Raw genomic sequence first — 25,238 nt, forward strand, 5'->3', positions numbered from 1 at the left:
AATAATCCGTTCCCAGGTTCCCATAAAACAACATTTTTTTCTAAGCCTTAAAACTCCACAAAATATACCTTCTTTTATGTATAATAAATGTGCTATTGGATTGTAATTAAAGAAACAAACTGTTCTTTATAATAAAGTTAAGGTTTAATTACCTTTGTGATGGTAGTTGTCAATGGATGGTAGCAATGGTCGACTAAGTGTAATGGTACTGGGACGCTAAGCCACACAAACGGACACCTTGTTGGTGTTTTTCGATGATCTCCTTCTTCGTTTTGACCGTCATTTTGTTTTGTGTCCTCTTCGGCTTAAGACTAGCCTGTGGTGGGGTCTTTTTTTGTCCCATAATAGCAAAAGTACTCCACTCGATAACAAACCCCGTCCACACTCAAAGAAAGGGGGTGATGAAAACTAGCCAGTCACCGTGGCGCTGTTCGACCGTGTGGTTTGGTGTTCATCCGCCGAAAACTGGTCCACCAGCCACCGTGGCGCCGTGTGGTTTGTTTCATGTGCCGAAAACAAGTTTGATAGCCAAGACTATATGCCCACGAATTTAATGTTCGTGACGTGAAAAGTTTGGGAGCTAAAGATTTTCGTAAACTGAGTTATCACTGTACTCTGAGACAGCAGACAAAACTAAGCGACAGCTCGCTACTGTGGCACCTGTAGGTCAACCACCCAGCGCACTTGGGACATGACGAAAAGTCAAATCAAATTTAAGTCTTGTTCAACGCTGATGAGGGTCAAGTGACTTTTGTGACCCTTCGCAGCTTCCTGCTGTTGTCACACCGGAGATCGCCGACGAAGCACAAATGTTCGGATGTCGAACAGACTCTTTCAGATAGTCTGAAAACAAAGCAATAAGACAACAGTCGACATGCAATCGCTTCAATTGCATCTCGCAAAGCAAGAAAATGTCTCCGATTAAATTGAATAAACGTTACGATGAGAATAGTGACACCTTAGTTTAGCTCATGAACATTTCGCCTCACGAACATTACATTTGCAAGCATAATCTTGCGAACTAGTTTTTGGCGGACGAACAGAACCACACAGCGCCACGGTGGCTGGCGGACTAGTTTTCCTCACCGACTGGAGTACTTTTGCTGTTATGGGACCAAAAAAGACCCCACTATAGGCTAGTGTTAAGCCGAAGAGGACAAAAAAAAGAACATGACGGTCGAGCAGAAGAAGGGGATCATCGAAAAACACCAACCAGGTGTGCGTTTGTGTGACTTAGCGTCCCGGTACAGGTACGCTAAGTCGACAATTGCTACGTGTGGCTAAGGGTGTTTCTGTGTTGTCTAAGCAACGGTCTCCGGCAATAAAAGAGGTTGAAAAACTTCTGTTGATTTGGATTAACGAAAAGCAGCGAGCAGGGGAGTGTGAGTGACGGTATTATCGCCGAGAAAGCACGGCAACTTCACTCTGATATCATCAAGAGGCAACCTGGAAGTTCGTCATCCATTGACAACTGCCATCACAAAGGTAAATGAAACGAATTTATTATACGGTAATTTCTTTGATTACAACACAATAGTACATTTATTGTACATAAAATAAGGTATATTGTGTGTCGTCTAAAGGCTTATTTCATAGAAAATTGTGTTTCATGGGGACCTGGGAATGGATTATTCTAATTTCAATGGTTTCTCAGGGGAAATAAATGTTTGGAAGACAAACTTTTCGCCTTACACACTTTCTGGGAACCACATAAGTTCATAAACTGAAATATCACTGCACCTTGATTTGTGTCACTTTGGAGAAATGAATATTTCAGAGCAGTAAAGTGATGAAAGGAAGAGGAAAGGAAAACGACTAAGTAGAAAAGCAAACTCTCGGAGCGGCTGTCAAGGCAGTCACTCTCGCGGCGCCATGTTGAAGCCAAAACAACAATATAAACAAAAAATATGACAACACAAAAAGACACAGCAATTTAATCGGAAGCACTTTATCATCTTTGGGGAACTCAAATTCGCGTTGGTTTTGTTCTTGTTTCTATGACTTGTACGTGTCATTTGGAGTTGGCGTTGAATGGTGTCTCGTCAATCAGGACCAGCGGCTGTGACTGACAGACGTTCGTAGAATTAGCACGAGCCTTTAGCGGCGCGGCGCTCGTCGATCCGAAACGTCCCGAGGCGGCCGCACAATCTCAAGACTTCGCGTCGACACACAAACGAGCGGCTTCCGCGTTTGACACCGCGTTGATATCAGCCGCCGAAGCTAATGCTAATCGCTGCGTTATTTCCGGGTCTGCCGACGCTAGCGGTTGAGCCGCTAAAGTGAACGAAGCTAAGTCAAAGCCGAGTGAGGCCGAGATCTCCACAAACCGCGGCTCGGTGCTCCCCTCGCCTACCTATCGTCGGAAGCTGGACGGCAGCCGTGGTCGATTCCTTTGCCGCTCACCATCACACCGACAAGCTAGAACCTACCGCGGGGCGGAAGCGGCTACGAAGCTGACGCGCTTCTTCTTCGACCGCCGCGCACCGCTCGCACCGCGGGCGCTTTACCGTCGCTTGCTGGACGGTTGTAAAACTACACCAGTCGCCGTCTTTGAAACGGGAGAACCGCAAGCCGATTCGCGAATCCCGACCCGAGGGTGGAGCTCACAAATTGGGGAGTTTCTAACATTCGTCTTCATTTCTGTTATTTCCTCACTCATTTATTGACCTCCAAGACACACGGTATGTGAGCAGTAACTTCCTCTTTGGTCACTTGGAAAATGGCACTTTCGGTTTCTTGCCATTGTTTTTTTTTCTTCAGTTAGTGGTCCAGGATGCGGAGGTTTCCGGACACAATCTTGTTCTCCAGCATGGCTCCGGTGGGGATGTCGATACGGTCGCCGTGGTTGGCAATGATGATCACCGTTCCCTGCCCGCAGAAAATCATCCCTTAATGTCTCTTTATTTGGGTGTGTGTTTGGGTTCTTTGAAGGGTTAAAGGGAATGCAGAATCGATGCTAATTCATTTTAACGTACCTTGAGCGAGACGTTTTTCCCAAAGGTGACGTCTCCCGACACAGTCAGGTGGTCCAGCTCCAGCAGGTCTGGGATTCTGTCGAAGCGGGTCAGGAAATCTTGGACCTGGCGGCGATGGCGGAGGAAAGCGTGAATGAAAGCCAGCGCGGATGGAAAGGCGCAGTCGCTACCGTCGGCGGCCACCTTGGTGAAGCAGTCCCCCAGCTTGACGTGCGGCGTGGTGGGGAACTCCCGCTTTTGGCTCATGGTCAGCGAACCGGCGTCCAAGCTGTAGAGGTTGGACATGACCAGCAGGAGGTCGGAGGACGTCTTGACGGGCAGGAAGCGCGAGCGCGGCACATTGACCCCCATGGCGTTGCGGAAACTCTTGATGGCGGCGCCGACTGCCGTCTCCAGCTGGATCACATTCAGACCGCCCTCCAGCGTCTGGGGGACGGACAGACCGGGTGGCGTCAAGCCATGCCAGAGCGTCAGGCGAGCAGATGGCGTGCACGATTGACCTTGGGATTGACGATGACCTCCATGTCCATAGCGTCACTGTCCACGAGCCTCTTGATGGCGCTCAGCGAGATCCACAAGTTGTTGGTGTTAAAAATCTTGAACTTGGTGACCGACTTGAACTCGTCCACGTGAGCTTTGGGAACCTGAGCGATCTCCAGGAGCCTCAGGTGGTCTTCGTACTGAATCAGTGTCCCGCCCTGGAAGTCAAGCCCGCGGGAATTCAGACGGGGCAGGGCTGACGTCGGGCGCCGGGCCTACCTTGACGTCGGCGCGGGTCTTGTCGGTGACCTCCATGACGAACTCGAAGCGCTTGTCAGCCGGCTAATTTCTTTGATTACAACACAATAGTACATTTATTGTACATAAAATAAGGTATATTGTGTGTCGTCTAAAGGCTTATTTCATAGAAAATTGTGTTTCATGGGGACCTGGGAATGGATTATTCTAATTTCAATGGTTTCTCAGGGGAAATAAATGTTTGGAAGACAAACTTTTCGCCTTACACACTTTCTGGGAACCACATAAGTTCATAAACTGAAATATCACTGCACCTTGATTTGTGTTACTTTGGAGAAATGAATATTTCAGAGCAGTAAAGTGACGAAAGGAAGAGGAAAGGAAAACGACTAAGTAGAAAAGCAAACTCTAGGCGCAGCTGTCAAGGCAGCCACTCTCGCGGCGCCATGTTGAAGCCAAAACAACAATATAAAAAAAAATATGACAACACAAAAAGACACAGCAATTTAATCGGAAGCACTTTATCATCTTTGGGGAACTCAAATTCGCGTTGGTTTTGTTCTTGTTTCTATGACTTGTACGTGTCATTTGGAGTTGGCGTTGAATGGTGTCTCGTCAATCAGGACCAGCGGCTGTGACTGACAGACGTTCGTAGAATTAGCACGAGCCTTTAGCGGCGCGGCACTCGCTCCCCCCCGTAGCCGGCGCTCGTCGATCCGAAACGTCGCGAGGCGGCAGCACAATCTCAAGACTTCGCGTCGACACACAAACGAGCGGCTTCCGCGTTTGACACCGCGTTGATATCAGCCGCCGAAGCTAATGCTAATCGCTGCGTTATTTCCGGGTCTGCCGACGCTAGCGGTTGAGCCGCTAAAGTGAACGAAGCTAAGTCAAAGCCGAGTGAGGCCGAGATCTCCACAAACCGCGGCTCGGTGCTCCCCTCGCCTACCTGTCGTCGGAAGCTGGACGGCAGCCGTGGTCGATTCCTTTGCCGCTCACCATCACACCGACAAGCTAGAACCGACCGCGGGGCGGAAGCGGCTACGAAGCTGACGCGCTTCTTCTTCGACCGCCGCGCACCGCTCGCGCCGCGGGCGCTTTACCGTCGCTTGCTGGACGGTTGTAAAACTACACCAGTCGCCGTCTTTGAAACGGGAGAACCGCAAGCCGATTCGCGAATCCCGACCCGAGGGTGGAGCTCACAAATTGGGGAGTTTCTAACATTCGTCTTCATTTCTGTTATTTCCTCACTCAAAAAAGTGCCTCAGGCAATGACTTTGATTTATTGACCTCCAAGACACACGGTATGTGAGCAGTAACTTCCTCTTTGGTCACTTGGAAAATGGCACTTTCGGTTTCTCGCCATTGTTTTTTTTTTCTCCAGTTAGTGGTCCAGGATGCGGAGGTTTCCGGACACAATCTTGTTCTCCAGCATGGCTCCGGTGGGGATGTCGATACGGTCGCCGTGGTTGGCGATGATGATCACCGTTCCCTGCCCGCAGAAAATCATCCCTTAATGTCTCTTTATTTGGGTGTGTGTTTGGGTTCTTTGAAGGGTTAAAGGGAATGCAGAATCGATGCTAATTCATTTTAACGTACCTTGAGCGAGACGTTTTTCCCAAAGGTGACGTCTCCCGACACAGTCAGGTGGTCCAGCTCCAGCAGGTCTGGGATTCTGTCGAAGCGGGTCAGGAAATCTTGGACCTGGCGGCGACGGCGGAGGAAAGCGTGAATGAAAGCCAGCGCGGATGGAAAGGCGCAGTCGCTACCGTCGGCGGCCACCTTGGTGAAGCAGTCCCCCAGCTTGACGTGCGGCGTGGTGGGGAACTCCCGCTTTTGGCTCATGGTCAGCGAACCGGCGTCCAAGCTGTAGAGGTTGGACATGACCAGCAGGAGGTCGGAGGACGTCTTGACGGGCAGGAAGCGCGAGCGCGGCACATTGACCCCCATGGCGTTGCGGAAACTCTTGATGGCGGCGCCGACTGCCGTCTCCAGCTGGATCACATTCAGACCACCCTCCAGTGTCTGGGGGACGGACAGACCGGGTGGCGTCAAGCCATGCCAGAGCGTCAGGCGAGCCGATGGCGTGCACGATTGACCTTGGGATTGACGATGACCTCCATGTCCATAGCGTCACTGTCCACGAGCCTCTTGATGGCGCTCAGCGAGATCCACAAGTTGTTGGTGTTAAAAATCTTGAACTTGGTGACCGACTTGAACTCGTCCACATGAGCTTTGGGAACCTGAGCGATCTCCAGGAGCCTCAGGTGGTCTTCGTACTGAATCAGTGTCCCGCCCTGGAAGTCAAGCCCGCGGGAATTCAGACGGGGCAGGGCTGACGTCGGGCGCCGGGCCTACCTTGACGTCGGCGCGGGTCTTGTCGGTGACCTCCATGACGAACTCGAAGCGCTTGTCGGCCGGCTGCCCGATGAGCCGTCGCAGGATGTGGAGGTCGACGGTGGCGCCCAGATTGTCGATGTTGGACACAAAAATGTACTCCTTGCCGTCGTCCAGGAGTGTCTGTAGCAGGCCCGAGTTGGCCAAGCTGGCGTAGATGTCGCCGTGACCTGGCGGGTACCAGGCCTCCGCGCTGTCCAGACTCTTGGCGATGGGCAGTAGCGACTCCTTGTTGATGCGTGGGTACCTGAGCGCCCCGGCCAAACATCCCGGGCGGGGTTCTTCACTTGGACTGCCCGCGCGGGCGGTCCAAGTGTGCGTCCGTACCTGCTCTGGTTGAAGGTGTGGATCCTGAGTCGGTGATGTTTGTACTTTTGAAGAATCTTATTGGTTTCTTGGTCCGTGTTGAAGGAGTTCATCAGCACCAAGGGAACGTCGGCGTCATAGGTCTTGTTCAAATGCTGAAAAAACCGACACCCGCACAAAAGTGACAAAAGGGCTGTGGCGGGCCTTGGAGCGGCCCGGGCGGGCGCTTGTCGCCAACCTCGATCTGCTTGACGGTGAGGTCGAGGAACGTGTTTTCGTTGCGCACGCTAATCAGGCTCTTGGGGCCTTTGCAGCCCATGCTGGTGCCAAGGCCGCCGTTGAGCTTGACCACCGCCAGCTTGTTGAGGCACGCCGCCACGTCCGCCGGCGCCTCGGCCGACACCATTGACTCGTACGCCACCACCTCAGGCGACAACACAGCAGGCTTTGTTTCAAGTGACCAAAAAAAAAATATCGGCATAATCTCCCTTGAGGTGCTCGTGAGAAAGGAGAGGTTTTATATGACAGCACTGTTTTTGATCGGGAGGAACGTCGCTGCCATTTTGACTGTCACGGCTTGTCGTGTGAATCAAGTACAGGTAACATCCGAGTTACGAACACGGCGTACAATTTATTTTTAATTCCACGCCTGGCACCGCAACGCGCAAGCAGCCGGCAACACGTACTACAATTTTGGCCAGCATGTCACACACTCTCACAGCAATCTACTGCGTGACTACACTCACTCCTACAGTAGTTATACAGTGCAGATACCTTCTCCTGTCGTAGTACTGTACACTGCTTTTTTTCCGAGCGTGTGTGTCGGGCGACCTCTTCTGGCCGTTAGCAGGGAGAGCAGGGTAAGTATAACATTTATAAATGAACTGTATAGTAAGCACTTTTGTATACATTACACATTACAGGTACAGTTATAGAGCCATAAATATTGATAATATGAAATATAAAATGATAAAAAGGACACTAAAAGGTAAATAGTTTTGTATACATTAGAGGTACAGTTATACACTCATAAAAATCAATAATACAAAATGTAAAATGCTAAAAATGACTAAGTTATAAAATGTATAAATGAACTGTAAACAGTTTGGTATATAATAGAATTCAATAGAAAACGTTGCTTAAAAACAACAGATTGACATCGTCTAGTATCCTGTCATGTAAAGGTCACGACGGGCATTTTGAATGGATTTCAATTCACAACCGTTGGACTTATGACCGTTTTGTCGGAACGGAACCCCGGTCGTAATTCGGATGTTACCTGTACATGAAACATAAACGCATACGTCCAAAAATAAAGATGGTGAAATGGAGCCATTGTTTGGAATTTCATAGGACAAACACGTTGCGACATGGCGCTGGGTGCCCCCCGCCCCCGCCACCGGATCAAAGGTCAGGCGGTGGCCGTATGGCCGCCAGGTTGCGTCGTGACCCTGACGCGGCGAGACCAGCAGGTGTCCAAAGGTCTCACTGACCACCCGAACGCCATCGACTATTCCCGGCGCTGACCTTCTGCGGCTCCGCCGCTATTCCAGGAACGTGGATGAACGCATGCACGCCGTGTTCATTTGAGGGCCAGCGCCCCTTTCTTTCTTTAACCCCCTAAAGAGTCAAATAGGACACGGGCAGTCAGCGAGACTTTTCACTGGGGGTTTAACTCACGGCTTCCTCAGGCGGTCGGCTGATTTTGGCCCAGTCCACCGCGGGACCCTTGACTTGGAGGAACCTGTGGAAGAGCCTCTTGAAGCCTTCAAAGTCTTTTTTACAACTCTGAAAAGCACCACAAGACAAAGCGTCGCCTTCAGTCACCAAGTTTGACCTTCTCAATGCTTCAAAGGTTCAATCCAGGCTGAAGAAAATCTAATCAAATCAATTGTTAGCGCAATTCACTATACGAACACATTTTAAACATCTTTTCTATTTCTGATTACACATTGTTTTATTTTCTCTGACTTCCTGTCATCATGTCACATTCTGACAGTCTTTCCATCGTTTTATTTTCTCGGACTTCCTGTCATCATGTCACATTCTGTCCCTCTCCACATCGTTTTATTTTCTTGGACTTCCTGTCATCATGTAACATTCTGTCTGTCTTTATATTGTTTTATTTTCTCGGACTTCCTGTCATCATGTCATATTCTGTCCGCCTCTATATCGTCTTATTTTTTTGGACTTCCTGTCATCATGTCACAATCTGTCCGTCTCTACATCGTTTTATTTTCTCGAACTTCCTGTCATGAAGTCACATTCTGTCCGTCTTTATAAAAGCTCTCCCACCCCCCACCCCCTCCAAAATCAATTTCTTTCTGACCTGCGCGTAGGTATCGCCGGCAATGGCGGCGAGCTCTTCCAGCTCGCGGCACATGGAGTCCTCGTGCTGCTGCCGAAGCTTCTCCTGGAACTCCGTCATGATTCGACGCCGCCCTCCAGCGTCTGGGGGACGGACAGACCGGGTGGCGTCAAGCCATGCCAGAGCGTCAGGCGAGCAGATGGCGTGCACGATTGACCTTGGGATTGACGATGACCTCCATGTCCATAGCGTCACTGTCCACGAGCCTCTTGATGGCGCTCAGCGAGATCCACAAGTTGTTGGTGTTAAAAATCTTGAACTTGGTGACCGACTTGAACTCGTCCACGTGAGCTTTGGGAACCTGAGCGATCTCCAGGAGCCTCAGGTGGTCTTCGTACTGAATCAGTGTCCCGCCCTGGAAGTCAAGCCCGCGGGAATTCAGACGGGGCAGGGCTGACGTCGGGCGCCGGGCCTACCTTGACGTCGGCGCGGGTCTTGTCGGTGACCTCCATGACGAACTCGAAGCGCTTGTCAGCCGGCTGCCCGATGAGCCGTCGCAGGATGTGGAGGTCGACGGTGGCGCCCAGATTGTCGATGTTGGACACAAAAATGTACTCCTTGCCGTCGTCCAGGAGTGTCTGGAGCAGGCCCGAGTTGGCCAAGCTGGCGTAGATGTCGCCGTGACCTGGCGGGTACCAGGCCTCCGCGCTGTCCAGACTCTTGGCGATGGGCAGTAGCGACTCCTTGTTGATGCGTGGGTACCTGAGAGCCCCGGCCAAACATCCCGGGCGGGGTTCTTCACTTGGACTGCCCGCGCGGGCGGTCCAAGTGTTGTCCGTACCTGCTCTGGTTGAAGGTGTGGATCCTGAGTCGGTGATGTTTGTACTTTTGAAGAATCTTATTGGTTTCTTGGTCCGTGTTGAAGGAGTTCATCAGCACCAAGGGAACGTCGGCGTCGTAGGTCTTGTTCAAATGCTGCAAAAACCGACACCCGCACAAAAGTGACAAAAGGGCTGTGGCGGGCCTTGGAGCGGCCCGGGCGGGCGCTTGTCTCCAACCTCGATCTGCTTGACGGTGAGGTCGAGGAACGTGTTTTCGTTGCGCACGCTAATCAGGCTCTTGGGGCCTTTGCAGCCCATGCTGGTGCCAAGGCCGCCGTTGAGCTTGACCACTGCCAGCTTGTTGAGGCACGCCGCCACGTCCGCCGGCGCCTCGGCCGACACCATTGACTCGTACGCCACCACCTCAGGCGACAACACAGCAGGCTTTGTTTCAAGTGACCAAAAAAAATTATCGGCATAATCTGCCTTGAGGTGCTCGTGAGAAAGGAGGTTTTATATGACAGCACTGTTTTTGATCGGGAGGAACGTCACTGCCATTTTGACTGTCACGGCTTGTCGTGTGAATCAAGTACAGGTAACATCCGAGTTACGAACACGGCGTACAATTTATTTTTAATTCCACGCCTGGCACCGCAACGCGCAAGCAGCCGGCAACACGTACTACAATTTTGGCCAGCATGTCACACACTCTCACAGCAATCTACTGCGTGACTACACTCACTCCTACAGTAGTTATACAGTGCAGATACCTTCTCCTGTCGTAGTACTGTACACTGCTTTTTTTCCGAGCGTGTGTGTCGGGCGACCTCTTCTGGCCGTTAGCAGGGAGAGCAGGGTAAGTATAACATTTATAAATGAACTGTATAGTAAGCACTTTTGTATACATTACAGGTACAGTTATAGAGCCATAAATATTGATAATATGAAATATAAAATGATAAAAAGGACACTAAAAGGTAAGTATAACATTTATCAATGAACTGTACAGTAAATAGTTTTGTATACATTAGAGGTACAGTTATACACTCATAAAAATCAATAATACAAAATGTAAAATGCTAAAAATGACACTAAGTTATAAAATGTATAAATGAACTGTAAACAGTTTGGTATATAATAGAATTCAATAGAAAACGTTGCTTAAAAACAACAGATTGACATCGTCTAGTATCCTGTCATGTAAAGGTCACGACGGGCATTTTGAATGGATTTCAATTCACAACCGTTGGACTTATGACCGTTTTGTCGGAACGGAACCCCGGTCGTAATTCGGATGTTACCTGTACATGAAACATAAACGCATACGTCCAAAAATAAAGATGGTGAAATGGAGCCATTGTTTGGAATTTCATAGGACAAACACGTTGCGACATGGCGCTGGGTGCCCCCCCCCCCGCCACCGGATCAAAGGTCAGGCGGTGGCCGTATGGCCGCCAGGTTGCGTCGTGACCCTGACGCGGCGAGACCAGCAGGTGTCCAAAGGTCTCACTGACCACCCGAACGCCATCGACTATTCCCGGCGCTGACCTTCTGCGGCTCCGCCGCTATTCCAGGAACGTGGATGAACGCATGCACGCCGTGTTCATTTGAGGGCCAGCGCCCCTTTCTTTCTTTAACCCCCTAAAGAGTCAAATAGGACACGGGCAGTCAGCGAGACTTTTCACTGGGGGTTTAACTCACGGCTTCCTCAGGCGGTCGGCTGATTTTGGCCCAGTCCACCGCGGGACCCTTGACTTGGAGGAACCTGTGGAAGAGCCTCTTGAAGCCTTCAAAGTCTTTTTTACAACTCTGAAAAGCACCACAAGACAAAGCGTCGCCTTCAGTCACCAAGTTTGACCTTCTCAATGCTTCAAAGGTTCAATCCAGGCTGAAGAAAATCTAATCAAATCAATTGTTAGCGCAATTCACTATACGAACACATTTTAAACATCTTTTCTATTTCTGATTACACATTGTTTTATTTTCTCTGACTTCCTGTCATCATGTCACATTCTGACAGTCTTTCCATCGTTTTATTTTCTCGGACTTCCTGTCATCATGTCACATTCTGTCCCTCTCCACATCGTTTTATTTTCTTGGACTTCCTGTCATCATGTAACATTCTGTCTGTCTTTATATTGTTTTATTTTCTCGGACTTCCTGTCATCATGTCATATTCTGTCCGCCTCTATATCGTCTTATTTTTTTGGACTTCCTGTCATCATGTCACAATCTGTCCGTCTCTACATCGTTTTATTTTCTCGAACTTCCTGTCATGAAGTCACATTCTGTCCGTCTTTATAAAAGCTCTCCCACCCCCCACCCCCTCCAAAATCAATTTCTTTCTGACCTGCGCGTAGGTATCGCCGGCAATGGCGGCGAGCTCTTCCAGCTCGCGGCACATGGAGTCCTCGTGCTGCTGCCGAAGCTTCTCCTGGAACTCCGTCATGATTCGACGCTGAGGTCTGCGCATGGGAAGTGCAGAAAGACTGAACCTACACCCAAAAAAATCAGATGATTCCAATTTGGGCGCTCCCTCCCACCCCCGATCAATTCACAACCTCTGTGACAATCAATGAATCAAAATGGCTTCCCTCCTGGTTGAAAAAGTTTCCCTGCCGAGATAAAAAAAACAAAAACAAACAAACAACAAAAACAGTTTTCAGCCCGCGGTTTGAGCTGTGATTACCAACAAAGTCATCACATGCTAATCGCCAAATTCGACCGTGTCGTGGTTTTCTGCCAATCGAGCCAAAAAATTGATTTACAGTGATACCTCAGCTTACGAACTTAATTGGTCCCCAGAAAGTGTGTGTAAGGCGAAAAGTTCATCTTTGAAACATTTATTTCCCATAAGAAACCATTAAAATGAAAATAATCCGTTCCCAGGTCCCCATAAAACTTAATTTTCTACTAAATAAGCCTTAAAGGACAACCGACGTCACTTTTTTGTTTCTTAACTGACATCAGAAAAACGTTTTATAGCATCTAAAATACCCAAAACACGCAGTATGATATTTTTATTCAAATGGAAAACACCAATAAAAATGACTTAAAGTGTCCAAAATCAGCAAAAAATTGAGCTGCGAATTGGGCAATTTCAGAAAGTCCTGCCCCCAGTTCGTGACATCACGCCAAGATGTCTTGCCTTGCTCGAGAATATGCTTTCTTGTTACACATCCAGTTATGAATATGATTCAAATAGTTCTGAAGAGGAAAGCATACGTTTGCAATCGATGAAATAATTTATTCCGTGCCATTATGAGGCAACATTGAGGGGAAATGTCTCACCGAAAAAGAATCACAAAATGGCGACGTCCTGTGGCCACCTCTGTTTCCATAGGCTGATAAATTCCTTATATGGAGCTTGGACGCCCTCTTCTGGCGGTTTACGGGTGCAACACGAGGTCCCCAGACCAAACAACAGCAATACATTGATGTGTTGGAAGGACCGCTACAATGAGTCTTTTTTCGGTCAGGGGCGTTCCTTCACGTACGGACTCGTCACCAACTCAAAAACAAGACTTCCAGAATATTCAGCGCATGTATTAAAACGTAAAATATAGCTATATGCGGTGTAATCGTATTAAAATACGCTCAGTAGAAGTCATTTTAAGCCATTTTACAAATTATGGACACAACTTGTCCGGAGATGTCGGTTGTCCTTTAAAACTACACAAATTGATTGGGGAATTGGTGCCGATCCGCCTTGAACGAGCGTGGCCTGGCGAGTCCCATTGACTCGTACGCCACCACCTCAGGCGACAACACAGCAGGCTTTGTTTCAAGTGACCAAAAAAAATTATCGGCATAATCTGCCTTGAGGTGCTCGTGAGAAAGGAGGTTTTATATGACAGCACTGTTTTTGATCGGGAGGAACGTCACTGCCATTTTGACTGTCACGGCTTGTCGTGTGAATCAAGTACAGGTAACATCCGAGTTACGAACACGGCGTACAATTTATTTTTAATTCCACGCCTGGCACCGCAACGCGCAAGCAGCCGGCAACACGTACTACAATTTTGGCCAGCATGTCACACACTCTCACAGCAATCTACTGCGTGACTACACTCACTCCTACAGTAGTTATACAGTGCAGATACCTTCTCCTGTCGTAGTACTGTACACTGCTTTTTTTCCGAGCGTGTGTGTCGGGCGACCTCTTCTGGCCGTTAGCAGGGAGAGCAGGGTAAGTATAACATTTATAAATGAACTGTATAGTAAGCACTTTTGTATACATTACAGGTACAGTTATAGAGCCATAAATATTGATAATATGAAATATAAAATGATAAAAAGGACACTAAAAGGTAAGTATAACATTTATCAATGAACTGTACAGTAAATAGTTTTGTATACATTAGAGGTACAGTTATACACTCATAAAAATCAATAATACAAAATGTAAAATGCTAAAAATGACACTAAGTTATAAAATGTATAAATGAACTGTAAACAGTTTGGTATATAATAGAATTCAATAGAAAACGTTGCTTAAAAACAACAGATTGACATCGTCTAGTATCCTGTCATGTAAAGGTCACGACGGGCATTTTGAATGGATTTCAATTCACAACCGTTGGACTTATGACCGTTTTGTCGGAACGGAACCCCGGTCGTAATTCGGATGTTACCTGTACATGAAACATAAACGCATACGTCCAAAAATAAAGATGGTGAAATGGAGCCATTGTTTGGAATTTCATAGGACAAACACGTTGCGACATGGCGCTGGGTGCCCCCTCACCCCGCCCGCCACCGGATCAAAGGTCAGGCGGTGGCCGTATGGCCGCCAGGTTGCGTCGTGACCCTGACGCGGCGAGACCAGCAGGTGTCCAAAGGTCTCACTGACCACCCGAACGCCATCGACTATTCCTGGCGCTGACCTTCTGCGGCTCCGCCGCTATTCTAGGAACGTGGATGAACGCATGCACGCCGTGTTCATTTGAGGGCCAGCGCCCCTTTCTTTCTTTAACCCCCTAAAGAGTCAAATAGGACACGGGCAGTCAGCGAGACTTTTCACTGGGGGTTTAACTCACGGCTTCCTCAGGCGGTCGGCTGATTTTGGCCCAGTCCACCGCGGGACCCTTGACTTGGAGGAACCTGTGGAAGAGCCTCTTGAAGCCTTCAAAGTCTTTTTTACAACTCTGAAAAGCACCACAAGACAAAGCGTCGCCTTCAGTCACCAAGTTTGACCTTCTCAATGCTTCAAAGGTTCAATCCAGGCTGAAGAAAATCTAATCAAATCAATTGTTAGCGCAATTCACTATACGAACACATTTTAAACATCTTTTCTATTTCTGATTATACATTGTTTTATTTTCTCTGACTTCCTGTCATCATGTCACATTCTGACAGTCTTTCCATTGTTTTATTTTCTCGGACTTCCTGTCATCATGTCACATTCTGTTCCTCTCCACATCGTTTTATTTTCTTGGACTTCCTGTCATCATGTAACATTCTGTCTGTCTTTATATTGTTTTATTTTCTCGGACTTCCTGTCATCATGTCATATTCTGTCCGCCTCTATATCGTCTTATTTTTTTGGACTTCCTGTCATCATGTCACAATCTGTCCGTCTCTACATCGTTTTATTTTCTCGAACTTCCTGTCATGAAGTCACATTCTGTCCATCTTTATAAAAGCTCTCCTAACCCCCCCCCCCCCCCCCCTCCAAAATCAATTTCTTTCTGACCTGCGCGTAGGTATCGCCGGCAATGGCGGCGAGCTCTTCCAGCTCGCGGCACATGGAGTCCTCGTGCTGCTGCCGAAGCTTCTCCTGGAACTCCGTCATGATTCCGGCGCTGAGGTCTGCGCATGGGAAGTGCAGAAAGACTGAACCTACACCCAAAAAAATCAGATGATTCCAATTTGGGCGCTCCCTCCCACCCCCGATCAATTCACAACCTCTGTGACAATCAATGAATCAAAATGGCTTCCCTCCTGGTTGAAAAAGTTTCCCTGCCGAGATAAAAAAAACAAAAACAAACAAACAACAAAAACAGTTTTCAGCCCGCGGTTTGAGCTGTGATTACCAACAAAGTCATCACATGCTAATCGCCAAATGCTGTCGTGGTTTTCTGCCAATCGAGCCAAAAAATTGATTTACAGTGATACCTCAGCTTACGAACTTAATTGGTCCCCAGAAAGTGTGTGTAAGGCGAAAAGTTCATCTTTGAAACATTTATTTCCCATAAGAAACCATTAAAATGAAAATAATCCGTTCCCAGGTCCCCATAAAACTTAATTTTCTACTAAATAAGCCTTAAAGGACAACCGACGTCACTTTTTTGTTTCTTAACTGACATCAGAAAAACGTTTTATAGCATCTAAAATACCCAAAACACGCAGTATGATATTTTTATTCAAATGGAAAACACCAATAAAAATGACTTAAAGTGTCCAAAATCAGCAAAAAATTGAGCTGCGAATTGGGCAATTTCAGAAAGTCCTGCCCCCAGTTCGTGACATCACGCCAAGATGTCTTGCCTTGCTCGAGAATATGCTTTCTTGTTACACATCCAGTTATGAATATGATTCAAATAGTTCTGAAGAGGAAAGCATACGTTTGCAATCGATGAAATAATTTATTCCGTGCCATTATGAGGCAACATTGAGGGGAAATGTCTCACCGAAAAAGAATCACAAAATGGCGACGTCCTGTGGCCACCTCTGTTTCCATAGGCTGATAAATTCCTTATATGGAGCTTGGACGCCCTCTTCTGGCGGTTTACGGGTGCAACACGAGGTCCCCAGACCAAACAACAGCAATACATTGATGTGTTGGAAGGACCGCTACAATGAGTCTTTTTTCGGTCAGGGGCGTTCCTTCACGTACGGACTCGTCACCAACTCAAAAACAAGACTTCCAGAATATTCAGCGCATGTATTAAAACGTAAAATATAGCTATATGCGGTGTAATCGTATTAAAATACGCTCAGTAGAAGTCATTTTAAGCCATTTTACAAATTATGGACACAACTTGTCCGGAGATGTCGGTTGTCCTTTAAAACTACACAAATTGATTGGGGAATTGGTGCCGATCCGCCTTGAACGAGCGTGGCCTGGCGAGTCCCATCCGACACCGGAAACAGTCACGTTGGTCGGTGGCCAGGTGGCTCGTTCTGTGTTAGCCGCTTTTTTGGAGATGTACTATTTTTTTAACTTTACCTGAGTGATGGCCAAACTCAAAATTACTTGTACAGTGATATCTTAGCTTACGAACTTAATTGGTTCCCAGAAAGTGTGTGAATGGTGTCTTCCAAACATTTATTTCCTAAAAGAAACCATTAAAATCAGAATAATCCGTTCCCATGTCCCCATAAAACATCATTTTCTCCAAAATATGTCTTAAAACTACACAAAATATACCTTATTTTATGTATAATAAATGTGCTATAGTATTGTAATTAAAGAAATAAACTGTACCGTATAATAGTCGTTTTATTAACCTTTGTGATTGTCGTTGATGTAGTTGCCTCTGGATGATATCCGAGTGAAGTTGCCCTGCTTTGTCGGTGATAATACCCTCACTCACACTGTCACACTAGCTGCTTTTCGTTAATCCAAATCAACAAATTTTTAAACCTCTTCTGTTGCCTGAGAACATTGCTTAGACAAGACGGAAACACGCTTGGCCACACGTAGCAACTTAGCATACCGGTAGTGGGATGCTAAGTCACACAAAGGCACACCTTGTTGGTGTTTCTCGATGATCTCCTTCTTCTGCTCGACCGTCATTTTCTTTTGTGTCTTCTTCGGCATAACATTAGCCTGTGGTGGGGTCTTTTTTTTGGTCCCATAATGGCAAAAGTATTCCACTCGATAACAAACCACGTCTGCCACTCACTGCGTGACGCGAAAAGTTCGTGAGCTAAAGATGTTCGGAAGCTGAGTTATCACAAAACCAAGCGACGGCGCGCTACTTGAAAAACTTGGATCTGACGCAGCTGATAACAAACCACGTCTGCACTCAAAGAAAGGGGGTGACGAAAATTAGTCTGCCATCCACCGTGGCGCTGTTCGCCCGTGTGGTTTGATGTTCCACCGCCGAAAACTAGTCCGCCAGCCACCATGGCGTTGTGTGAAAGATGGTGAAATGGAGCCATTGTTTGGAATTTCATAGGACAAACACGTTGCGACATGGCGCTGGGTGCCCCCTCACCCCCCGCCACCGGATCAAAGGTCAGGCGGTGGCCGTATGGCCGCCAGGTTGCGTCGTGACCCTGACGCGGCGAGACCAGCAGGTGTCCAAAGGTCTCACTGACCACCCGAACGCCATCGACTATTCCTGGCGCTGACCTTCTGCGGCTCCGCCGCTATTCTAGGAACGTGGATGAACGCATGCACGCCGTGTTCATTTGAGGGCCAGCGCCCCTTTCTTTCTTTAACCCCCTAAAGAGTCAAATAGGACACGGGCAGTCAGCGAGACTTTTCACTGGGGGTTTAACTCACGGCTTCCTCAGGCGGTCGGCTGATTTTGGCCCAGTCCACCGCGGGACCCTTGACTTGGAGGAACCTGTGGAAGAGCCTCTTGAAGCCTTCAAAGTCTTTTTTACAACTCTGAAAAGCACCACAAGACAAAGCGTCGCCTTCAGTCACCAAGTTTGACCTTCTCAATGCTTCAAAGGTTCAATCCAGGCTGAAGAAAATCTAATCAAATCAATTGTTAGCGCAATTCACTATACGAACACATTTTAAACATCTTTTCTATTTCTGATTATACATTGTTTTATTTTCTCTGACTTCCTGTCATCATGTCACATTCTGACAGTCTTTCCATTGTTTTATTTTCTCGGACTTCCTGTCATCATGTCACATTCTGTTCCTCTCCACATCGTTTTATTTTCTTGGACTTCCTGTCATCATGTAACATTCTGTCTGTCTTTATATTGTTTTATTTTCTCGGACTTCCTGTCATCATGTCATATTCTGTCCGCCTCTATATCGTCTTATTTTTTTGGACTTCCTGTCATCATGTCACAATCTGTCCGTCTCTACATCGTTTTATTTTCTCGAACTTCCTGTCATGAAGTCACATTCTGTCCATCTTTATAAAAGCTCTCCTAACCCCCCCCCCCCCCCCCCTCCAAAATCAATTTCTTTCTGACCTGCGCGTAGGTATCGCCGGCAATGGCGGCGAGCTCTTCCAGCTCGCGGCACATGGAGTCCTCGTGCTGCTGCCGAAGCTTCTCCTGGAACTCCGTCATGATTCCGGCGCTGAGGTCTGCGCATGGGAAGTGCAGAAAGACTGAACCTACACCCAAAAAAATCAGATGATTCCAATTTGGGCGCTCCCTCCCACCCCCGATCAATTCACAACCTCTGTGACAATCAATGAATCAAAATGGCTTCCCTCCTGGTTGAAAAAGTTTCCCTGCCGAGATAAAAAAAACAAAAACAAACAAACAACAAAAACAGTTTTCAGCCCGCGGTTTGAGCTGTGATTACCAACAAAGTCATCACATGCTAATCGCCAAATTCGACCGTGTCGTGGTTTTCTGCCAATCGAGCCAAAAAATTGATTTACAGTGATACCTCAGCTTACGAACTTAATTGGTCCCCAGAAAGTGTGTGTAAGGCGAAAAGTTCATCTTTGAAACATTTATTTCCCATAAGAAACCATTAAAATGAAAATAATCCGTTCCCAGGTCCCCATAAAACTTAATTTTCTACTAAATAAGCCTTAAAGGACAACCGACGTCACTTTTTTGTTTCTTAACTGACATCAGAAAAACGTTTTATAGCATCTAAAATACCCAAAACACGCAGTATGATATTTTTATTCAAATGGAAAACACCAATAAAAATGACTTCAAGTGTCCAAAATCAGCAAAAAATTGAGCTGCGAATTGGGCAATTTCAGAAAGTCCTGCCCCCAGTTCGTGACATCACGCCAAGATGTCTTGCCTTGCTCGAGAATATGCTTTCTTGTTACACATCCAGTTATGAATATGATTCAAATAGTTCTGAAGAGGAAAGCATACGTTTGCAATCGATGAAATAATTTATTCCGTGCCATTATGAGGCAACATTGAGGGGAAATGTCTCACCGAAAAAGAATCACAAAATGGCGACGTCCTGTGGCCACCTCTGTTTCCATAGGCTGATAAATTCCTTATATGGAGCTTGGACGCCCTCTTCTGGCGGTTTACGGGTGCAACACGAGGTCCCCAGACCAAACAAGTACAGCAATACATTGATGTGATGGAAGGACCGCTACAATGCGTCTTTTTTCGGTCAGGGGCGTTCCTTCACGTACGGACTCGTCACCAACTCAAAAACAAGACTTCCAGAATATTCAGCGCATGTATTAAAACGTAAAATATAGCTATATGCGGTGTAATCGCATTAAAATACGCTCAGTAGAAGTCATTTTAAGCCATTTTACAAATTATGGACACAACTTGTCCGGAGATGTCGGTTGTCCTTTAAAACTACACAAATTGATTGGGGAATTGGTGCCGATCCGCCTTGAACGAGCGTGGCCTGGCGAGTCCCATCCGACACCGGAAACAGTCACGTTGGTCGGTGGCCAGGTGGCTCGTTCTGTGTTAGCCGCTTTTTTGGAGATGTACTATTTTTTTAACTTTACCTGAGTGATGGCCAAACTCAAAATTACTTGTACAGTGATATCTTAGCTTACGAACTTAATTGGTTCCCAGAAAGTGTGTGAATGGTGTCTTCCAAACATTTATTTCCTAAAAGAAACCATTAAAATCAGAATAATCCGTTCCCATGTCCCCATAAAACATCATTTTCTCCAAAATATGTCTTAAAACTACACAAAATATACCTTATTTTATGTATAATAAATGTGCTATAGTATTGTAATTAAAGAAATAAACTGTACCGTATAATAAAGTCGTTTTATTAACCTTTGTGATTGTCGTTGATGTAGTTGCCTCTTGATGATATCCGAGTGAAGTTGCCCTGCTTTGTCGGTGATAATACCCTCACTCACACTGTCACACTAGCTGCTTTTCGTTAATCCAAATCAACAAATTTTTAAACCTCTTCTGTTGCCTGAGAACATTGCTTAGACAACACGGAAACACGCTTGGCCACACGTAGCAACTTAGCATACCGGTAGTGGGATGCTAAGTCACACAAAGGCACACCTTGTTGGTGTTTCTCGATGATCTCCTTCTTCTGCTCGACCGTCATTTTCTTTTGTGTCTTCTTCGGCATAACATTAGCCTGTGGTGGGGTCTTTTTTTTGGTCCCATAATGGCAAAAGTATTCCACTCGATAACAAACCACGTCTGCCACTCACTGCGTGACGCGAAAAGTTCGTGAGCTAAAGATGTTCGGAAGCTGAGTTATCACAAAACCAAGCGACGGCTTGCTACTTGAAAAACTTGGATCTGAGGCAGCTGATAACAAACCACATCTGCACTCAAAGAAAGGGGGTGACGGAAATTAGTCTGCCATCCACCGTGGCGCTGTTCGCCCGTGTGGTTTGATGTTCCACCGCCGAAAACTAGTCCGCCAGCCACCATGGCGTTGTGTGGTTTGGTTCGTCCGACAAAAACGACCACCAGCATTCACCAGCTGAGACTATATGCTAGCGAATTTAATGTTCGTAAGGCGAAAGGTTTGTGAGCTTAAGCTGACTGTATTTTTGTGATGGGAGAAAAAAAATATATAGCAACTCACCCGCCACCGTCAGAGTAAACATAACGTCACACCGCTCGCACGGTCGGCCAAAAGGCGACTGAGCGAGAGGGGTCACTCAACTGACACTCAAAAGCGGCCAAGGCCTCCCTCCGCCCCCTTCCGTCGTCATCCCGCCCCCTCCCGTCGTCATCCCGCCCCCTCCCATTGTCGTCGTCGCAGGATTGGATCACTGATTGACAGCCTTGCCCACAAGCGGTTCATTGTCTTTGTGCGACTGTCTGGCAACCGGTTGTGGGTCAATATCGTCAAAAGATACGTCATCGTGCCATTGAGTCGATTTCACGTGCGTTGATGATTTCAGACTCTTTCCAAATTTGGTTTTTTTTATGTTACTTATAAAATAAAGGGTTTGGAGTCCATCTTAATAATAATAATAATAATAATAATACATTTCATTTCTAAGCGCCTTTCAAAACTCTTAAGGTCACTTTACAGTCACAGGATGAGTTTTTCTTTGGGTGAGCAGCGGCAGCTACAAGCGCCACCGTTCACTCAACCCGGAAGTAACTAAAATAGATAGAAAGCAACTTCCATTTCAGAACAACTTCAGAATTCTCCCAATTTAGTTCAAAAGTTGCTACGTTACAGAAATCGCAACTGCCTGTATTTTTTTATTTGATCCATTTTGGATTGGATTGGATATGCCTTTATTAGTCTCACAGTGGAGAAATTTACATTTCACAGCAGCAAAGTGATGAAAGGAATGAAAGTAGAAAAACAAAATACATGAGCTGCTGGAAAGGCAGCCACTCTCGCGGCGCCGTCTTGAAGTCAAAAGAACAAAAAAAAAAGTAAATAACAAATAATATGACAGCATAGAGACAATATGACAAAACAAAGACACAGAGAGACATTCATTCTTGAGGACTTGCTGTACCCTCTTTGTGATGACATGAAGCAGTTCTAGATGAAAGAGGAGAGGATCAAAGCGTCTTTCCACCAGTGGATCAGGGACATCATGGTGGAATGTGCACGTCGACTACAAGCTAAATGTTTTTTGTATTGACATTTTTAGATGTCACAAGTACAGTGATGCCTCAACTTACGAACGCTTCAGTTCAAGAACATTAAATTCGCCAGGATATAATCTTGGCATCCGAACTAGTGTTCAGCAGACGAACCAAACCACATGGCTCCATCGTGGCTGGCGGACTAGTTTTGGTCACCCACTTTGTTTGAGTGCAGATGTGGTTTGTTATCGAATGTCATACTTTTGCTACTCGGAAGTGAAAAAGACCACACCACAGGCTAGTGTTAAGCCGAAGAGGACACAAAAGAAAATGACGGTCGAGCAGAAGGAGATCATCAAAAAACCCGAACGAGGTGTGCGTTTGTGTGACTTAGCGTCCAAGTAGCAGTACGCTAAGTCGACCATTGCTACGCGTGTGGCTAAGGGTGTTTCTGTGTTGTCTAAGCAACAGTCTCAGGCAATAGAAGAGGTTGAAAAAGTTCTGTTGATTTGGATGAACCAAAAGCAGCTAGCAGGGGACAGTGTGAGTGAGGGTATTATCACCGAGAAAGCACGGCAACTTCACTCGGATAACCACTACATCAAGGTCCATCACAAAGGTCAATAAAACCACTTGATTATACAGTGCAGTTTATTTATTTCATTACAATACAATAGCACATTTATTATACATAAAATAATAATAGTTTTAAGACTTATTTAGTCAAACATTTTGTTTTATGGGGGACCATTATTCTCATTTTAATGGTTTCTTATGGGAACTAAATCTTCTTTTATTTTCAAGGGCTCGCCACAGAAAATCAGTGTCCTCCATCTTTAGAGGTTTGATTCGCATGTTTGTTTTGGCCAAACTAAATAATAATACAGTAAAGTCTCGTTATATCGATATTCAAGGGAGTCCGAAAAAATATCGATATAACCGGGACTATCGATATATCCGACCCTGTTTGCATGTAATTTTCTCCGTGCGTGCATAGAAATAGTATCGATATAACCGGGACTATCGATATATCCGATATCGATATAACGAGACTTTACTGTAATAATATATTTATAAACACCTTTCAAAACTCTCAAGGTCACTTTAGAGTCACAGGATAAGCTTTTCTGTGGATGAGCAGCGGCAGTCACACGCGCCAGCGTTCATTCAGCCTGGAAGGAACAAAGTAAATAAATGAAAAAAAAACAACTAAATAATAAATGATATGACTACACAAAAACACAGAGAGTCATTCATTCCTCAGCACTTTCTGTACCCTCTTTGTGACATGTGACATCTAGAACTTCTAGATGAAAGAGGAGAGAATCAAAGTGTCCTTTTCAGCGGTGGATCAGGGATGTCATGGTGTAATGTGCACGTCTACTACAAGCTAAATGTTGAAAGCAAACACGCAATAAGGTATATTTTGTGTAGTTTTAAGGCTTATTTCAGAGAAAATTATGTTTTATGGGGACCTGGGAACGGATTATTCTCATTTTAACGGTTTCTTATGGGACATAAATGTTTGGCAGACAAAGTTTTCACCTTACACACACTTTCTGGGAAGTATTTCTAATTCAACAATCCAACATTTCAAGGGTTATACCGGTGTCTGAAATAAGGTCTGTCCGGACGCCTGGGGCGTGCAACTTTTACGTCGGGCGTACAACTTACGTCTTTGCCTGGGTGGCCGGCAACTTTTTCAAGAAAAAAAAAAAGATTTTTTTTCAAATCAAACGTTCGCTTTATTCGGATTCCAAAATCTTCGTTCGTTTGGAAATTTCGATTCGTTTGGCAATTTGCATACTCGGCAGCCTCAGAAGCCTGCATCGAATAACTTTGTGCTTCCGGGTGCATTTGCATATCATTTTCCAAAGTAGACGCACAGAGAACACAAGAAAAATGGATAAGTGGTTAGGAATCAAGCCAAAACCTCAGCCCCAGAAGAAAGCATCGTGGAAAGAGTTCACATGGCTTGTAGCAGACGACGCAACGCAAACATTGCATTGTGCAACATGCCGAACCGAGTAGGTACATAAATTACTTAATTTTAAAGTGTTGTTCTGATATATTTTCTGATCATCAATCCTAAATACTTTGCAACAATGGTTTTTTTGCGATTAGTCGTCTTATTGTGTTTCAAGTTGTGAAAAATGGGGCAGGCAACTTTATTATGGCTGGGCAGGCAACTTTTCAGAGTTGTCTGCCCTGGCGTCCGGTAACTTTCTGTCATGAGTTTCAGACACTGGTTATACACCATGTGTGTCAAAGTAATTTTTTTTGCCACAGGCCACGTTGTCGTTACGGATTCCTTTCGGGGGGCGTTATGAATTTGGGAAATCCATTACAACGTTTCATCCCTTCACATATTACATCTGGAGCGCGCAACAAATTGATGGATAACTACTTTTCAAATCTGAAGTCAAGAATAATGACTGTCATTGTGGTTTACGTGGGACCATTTGAAAATTTGTTTGGGACTTTAGCAAGCATCATGACACTTGATTTGATTTGCCTTCGCGAGCCGAATACAATGAGGTGGCAGGACAGATTTGGGCATCGGGCCTTGATTTGGACACCTGTGGTTTACACGTTTGAATAATTTCAAATGATTGATTTAAGTCAATTAAAGGCTGTTTTTTTACACTCACCCATAGTATGTATTTGAAGACTGTAGGGCAGGGGTGCTCATTACGTCGATCGCGAAGTTTGTGATGAAAAATTTACACGGGAGGGTCCAAACCTTTTCCCATGGGATATTTGGGACATATGTTCTCCAGTGATGAACAATGTAGGGAACCGTCACAAAAGAAACAAATGTCTAATTGCACGGTTCCGATTTCAAGCAATTGATGAGAAACAGAGTTTCCCCAGGGCGGTTTCTGTCACTGGAATTGGCGGTGGTCTGTCAGGAGTAGCGTAGTGACCCTTGAACAGGCTTATGATACCACTTGGGATGGCATCCATAACGATGGCAAAGTCCTTAGGGGTCACAGGGATTTGATGCGTATTGAGAAACTCAGCATAGTTCATTCAATCATTGTTTGTTTTAAAAAGTTGCTT

General features: G+C 46.1%; 6 protein-coding genes across 11 annotated transcripts in view; all 6 read right to left on the reverse strand.

The window, feature by feature from the left end:
* The window catches only part of vps54 (VPS54 subunit of GARP complex), a 51,748-nt gene extending 46,915 nt beyond the window's left edge, over positions 1 to 4,833 (reverse strand). For 2 of the 4 annotated variants that reach the window (XR_016116207.1, XM_089005947.1), the window contains exon 1: positions 2,354 to 2,505. The gene's annotated coding sequence lies outside the window, so the exon portion shown is untranslated. Of the gene's footprint in view, positions 1 to 2,353; positions 2,506 to 4,662 lie in introns of those variants that run through there. The other 2 variants (XM_089005948.1, XM_089005949.1) reach the window with 2 other exon arrangements.
* LOC148892157 (UTP--glucose-1-phosphate uridylyltransferase-like) lies at positions 2,634 to 3,793 on the reverse strand. The gene is made up of 5 exons (XM_089005951.1): positions 3,735 to 3,793; positions 3,476 to 3,673; positions 3,159 to 3,401; positions 2,976 to 3,080; positions 2,634 to 2,868 (listed from the first exon to the last, which is right to left on the reverse strand). Exons 1-5 carry the CDS (start codon positions 3,768 to 3,770, stop codon positions 2,761 to 2,763), a joined length of 690 nt encoding a protein of 229 aa, XP_088862077.1. The 5' UTR covers positions 3,771 to 3,793; the 3' UTR covers positions 2,634 to 2,760.
* A 144-nt stretch (positions 4,834 to 4,977) lies between the features above and the next one.
* LOC148892158 (UTP--glucose-1-phosphate uridylyltransferase-like) lies at positions 4,978 to 8,848 on the reverse strand. Its single transcript, XM_089005950.1, has 9 exons — positions 8,746 to 8,848; positions 8,097 to 8,204; positions 6,655 to 6,840; positions 6,438 to 6,571; positions 6,072 to 6,357; positions 5,813 to 6,010; positions 5,496 to 5,738; positions 5,313 to 5,417; positions 4,978 to 5,205 (listed from the first exon to the last, which is right to left on the reverse strand). The coding sequence occupies exons 1-9, from the start codon at positions 8,842 to 8,844 to the stop codon at positions 5,098 to 5,100; spliced, it is 1,467 nt and encodes a 488-aa protein (XP_088862076.1). The 5' UTR covers positions 8,845 to 8,848; the 3' UTR covers positions 4,978 to 5,097.
* Position 8,849: 1 nt separating this feature from the next.
* Positions 8,850 to 12,053, reverse strand: LOC148892159 (UTP--glucose-1-phosphate uridylyltransferase-like; the record flags this gene model as incomplete). Its single annotated transcript, XM_089006414.1, has 7 exons — positions 11,896 to 12,053; positions 11,247 to 11,354; positions 9,783 to 9,968; positions 9,566 to 9,699; positions 9,201 to 9,486; positions 8,942 to 9,139; positions 8,850 to 8,867 (listed from the first exon to the last, which is right to left on the reverse strand). Coding segments are annotated over exons 1-7 (1,053 nt in total), but the record flags the coding sequence as incomplete, so codon positions are not given.
* Positions 12,054 to 13,217: 1,164 nt separating this feature from the next.
* On the reverse strand, positions 13,218 to 17,589 carry LOC148892160 (UTP--glucose-1-phosphate uridylyltransferase-like). The gene is made up of 4 exons (XM_089006415.1): positions 17,241 to 17,589; positions 15,241 to 15,356; positions 14,585 to 14,692; positions 13,218 to 13,301 (listed from the first exon to the last, which is right to left on the reverse strand). Exons 1-4 carry the CDS (start codon positions 17,308 to 17,310, stop codon positions 13,218 to 13,220), a joined length of 378 nt encoding a protein of 125 aa, XP_088862541.1. The 5' UTR covers positions 17,311 to 17,589.
* A 202-nt stretch (positions 17,590 to 17,791) lies between these two features.
* LOC148892161 (UTP--glucose-1-phosphate uridylyltransferase-like) lies at positions 17,792 to 23,375 on the reverse strand. Of its 3 annotated transcripts, none has more exons than XM_089005952.1 (3): positions 21,205 to 21,318; positions 18,657 to 18,802; positions 17,792 to 18,108 (listed from the first exon to the last, which is right to left on the reverse strand). In XM_089005952.1, the coding sequence occupies exons 1-3, from the start codon at positions 21,224 to 21,226 to the stop codon at positions 17,992 to 17,994; spliced, it is 285 nt and encodes a 94-aa protein (XP_088862078.1). In that variant the 5' UTR covers positions 21,227 to 21,318; the 3' UTR covers positions 17,792 to 17,991. The 3 variants fall into 3 exon arrangements, 2 of the variants coding, with proteins under 2 accessions (XP_088862078.1, XP_088862079.1); XR_016116208.1 differs by lacking the exon at positions 21,205 to 21,318 and adding an exon at positions 23,257 to 23,375 and having other exon boundaries at positions 17,804 to 18,108; positions 18,657 to 18,772; XM_089005953.1 differs by having other exon boundaries at positions 17,805 to 18,108; positions 18,657 to 18,772.
* Positions 23,376 to 25,238: the final 1,863 nt, after the last annotated feature.

The sequence above is a fragment of the Hippocampus bargibanti genome, linkage group LG10 (assembly GCF_051943395.1).
Source record: "Hippocampus bargibanti isolate YZ-2025 linkage group LG10, ASM5194339v1, whole genome shotgun sequence".
Lineage (NCBI taxonomy): Eukaryota > Metazoa > Chordata > Actinopteri > Syngnathiformes > Syngnathidae > Hippocampus > Hippocampus bargibanti.

Excerpts from the sequence above, each read along its gene's own strand:
- LOC148892157 (XM_089005951.1), bottom strand. The coding sequence starts at position 3,770 with ATGGAGGTCACCGACAAGACCCGCGCCGACGTCAAG. Across the intron at positions 3,402-3,475 it reads AGGTCATCGTCAATCCCAAG|ACGCTGGAGGGCGGTCTGAA; the intron begins GTCAATCGTGCA and ends TCCGTCCCCCAG. Across the intron at positions 3,081-3,158 it reads TGGGGGACTGCTTCACCAAG|GTCCAAGATTTCCTGACCCG; the intron begins GTGGCCGCCGAC and ends CATCGCCGCCAG.
- LOC148892158 (XM_089005950.1), bottom strand. The coding sequence starts at position 8,844 with ATGACGGAGTTCCAGGAGAAGCTTCGGCAGCAGCACGAGGACTCCATG. Across the intron at positions 6,841-8,096 it reads GCCGACCGCCTGAGGAAGCC|GTGGTGGCGTACGAGTCAAT; the intron begins GTGAGTTAAACC and ends TTGTCGCCTGAG. Across the intron at positions 5,739-5,812 it reads AGGTCATCGTCAATCCCAAG|ACACTGGAGGGTGGTCTGAA; the intron begins GTCAATCGTGCA and ends TCCGTCCCCCAG.
- LOC148892160 (XM_089006415.1), bottom strand. The coding sequence starts at position 17,310 with ATGCCGAAGAAGACACAAAAGAAAATGACGGTCGAGCAGAAGAAGGAG. Across the intron at positions 15,357-17,240 it reads CATCGAGAAACACCAACAAG|ACCTCAGCGCCGGAATCATG; the intron begins GTGTGCCTTTGT and ends TCCCATGCGCAG. Across the intron at positions 13,302-14,584 it reads GCCGACCGCCTGAGGAAGCC|GTGGTGGCGTACGAGTCAAT; the intron begins GTGAGTTAAACC and ends TTGTCGCCTGAG.
- LOC148892161 (XM_089005952.1), bottom strand. The coding sequence starts at position 21,226 with ATGTTTACTCTGACGGTGGCGG. Across the intron at positions 18,803-21,204 it reads GTTTACTCTGACGGTGGCGG|GTTCAGTCTTTCTGCACTTC; the intron begins GTGAGTTGCTAT and ends TTTTGGGTGTAG. Across the intron at positions 18,109-18,656 it reads CCGGCGATACCTACGCGCAG|AGTTGTAAAAAAGACTTTGA; the intron begins GTCAGAAAGAAA and ends GGTGCTTTTCAG.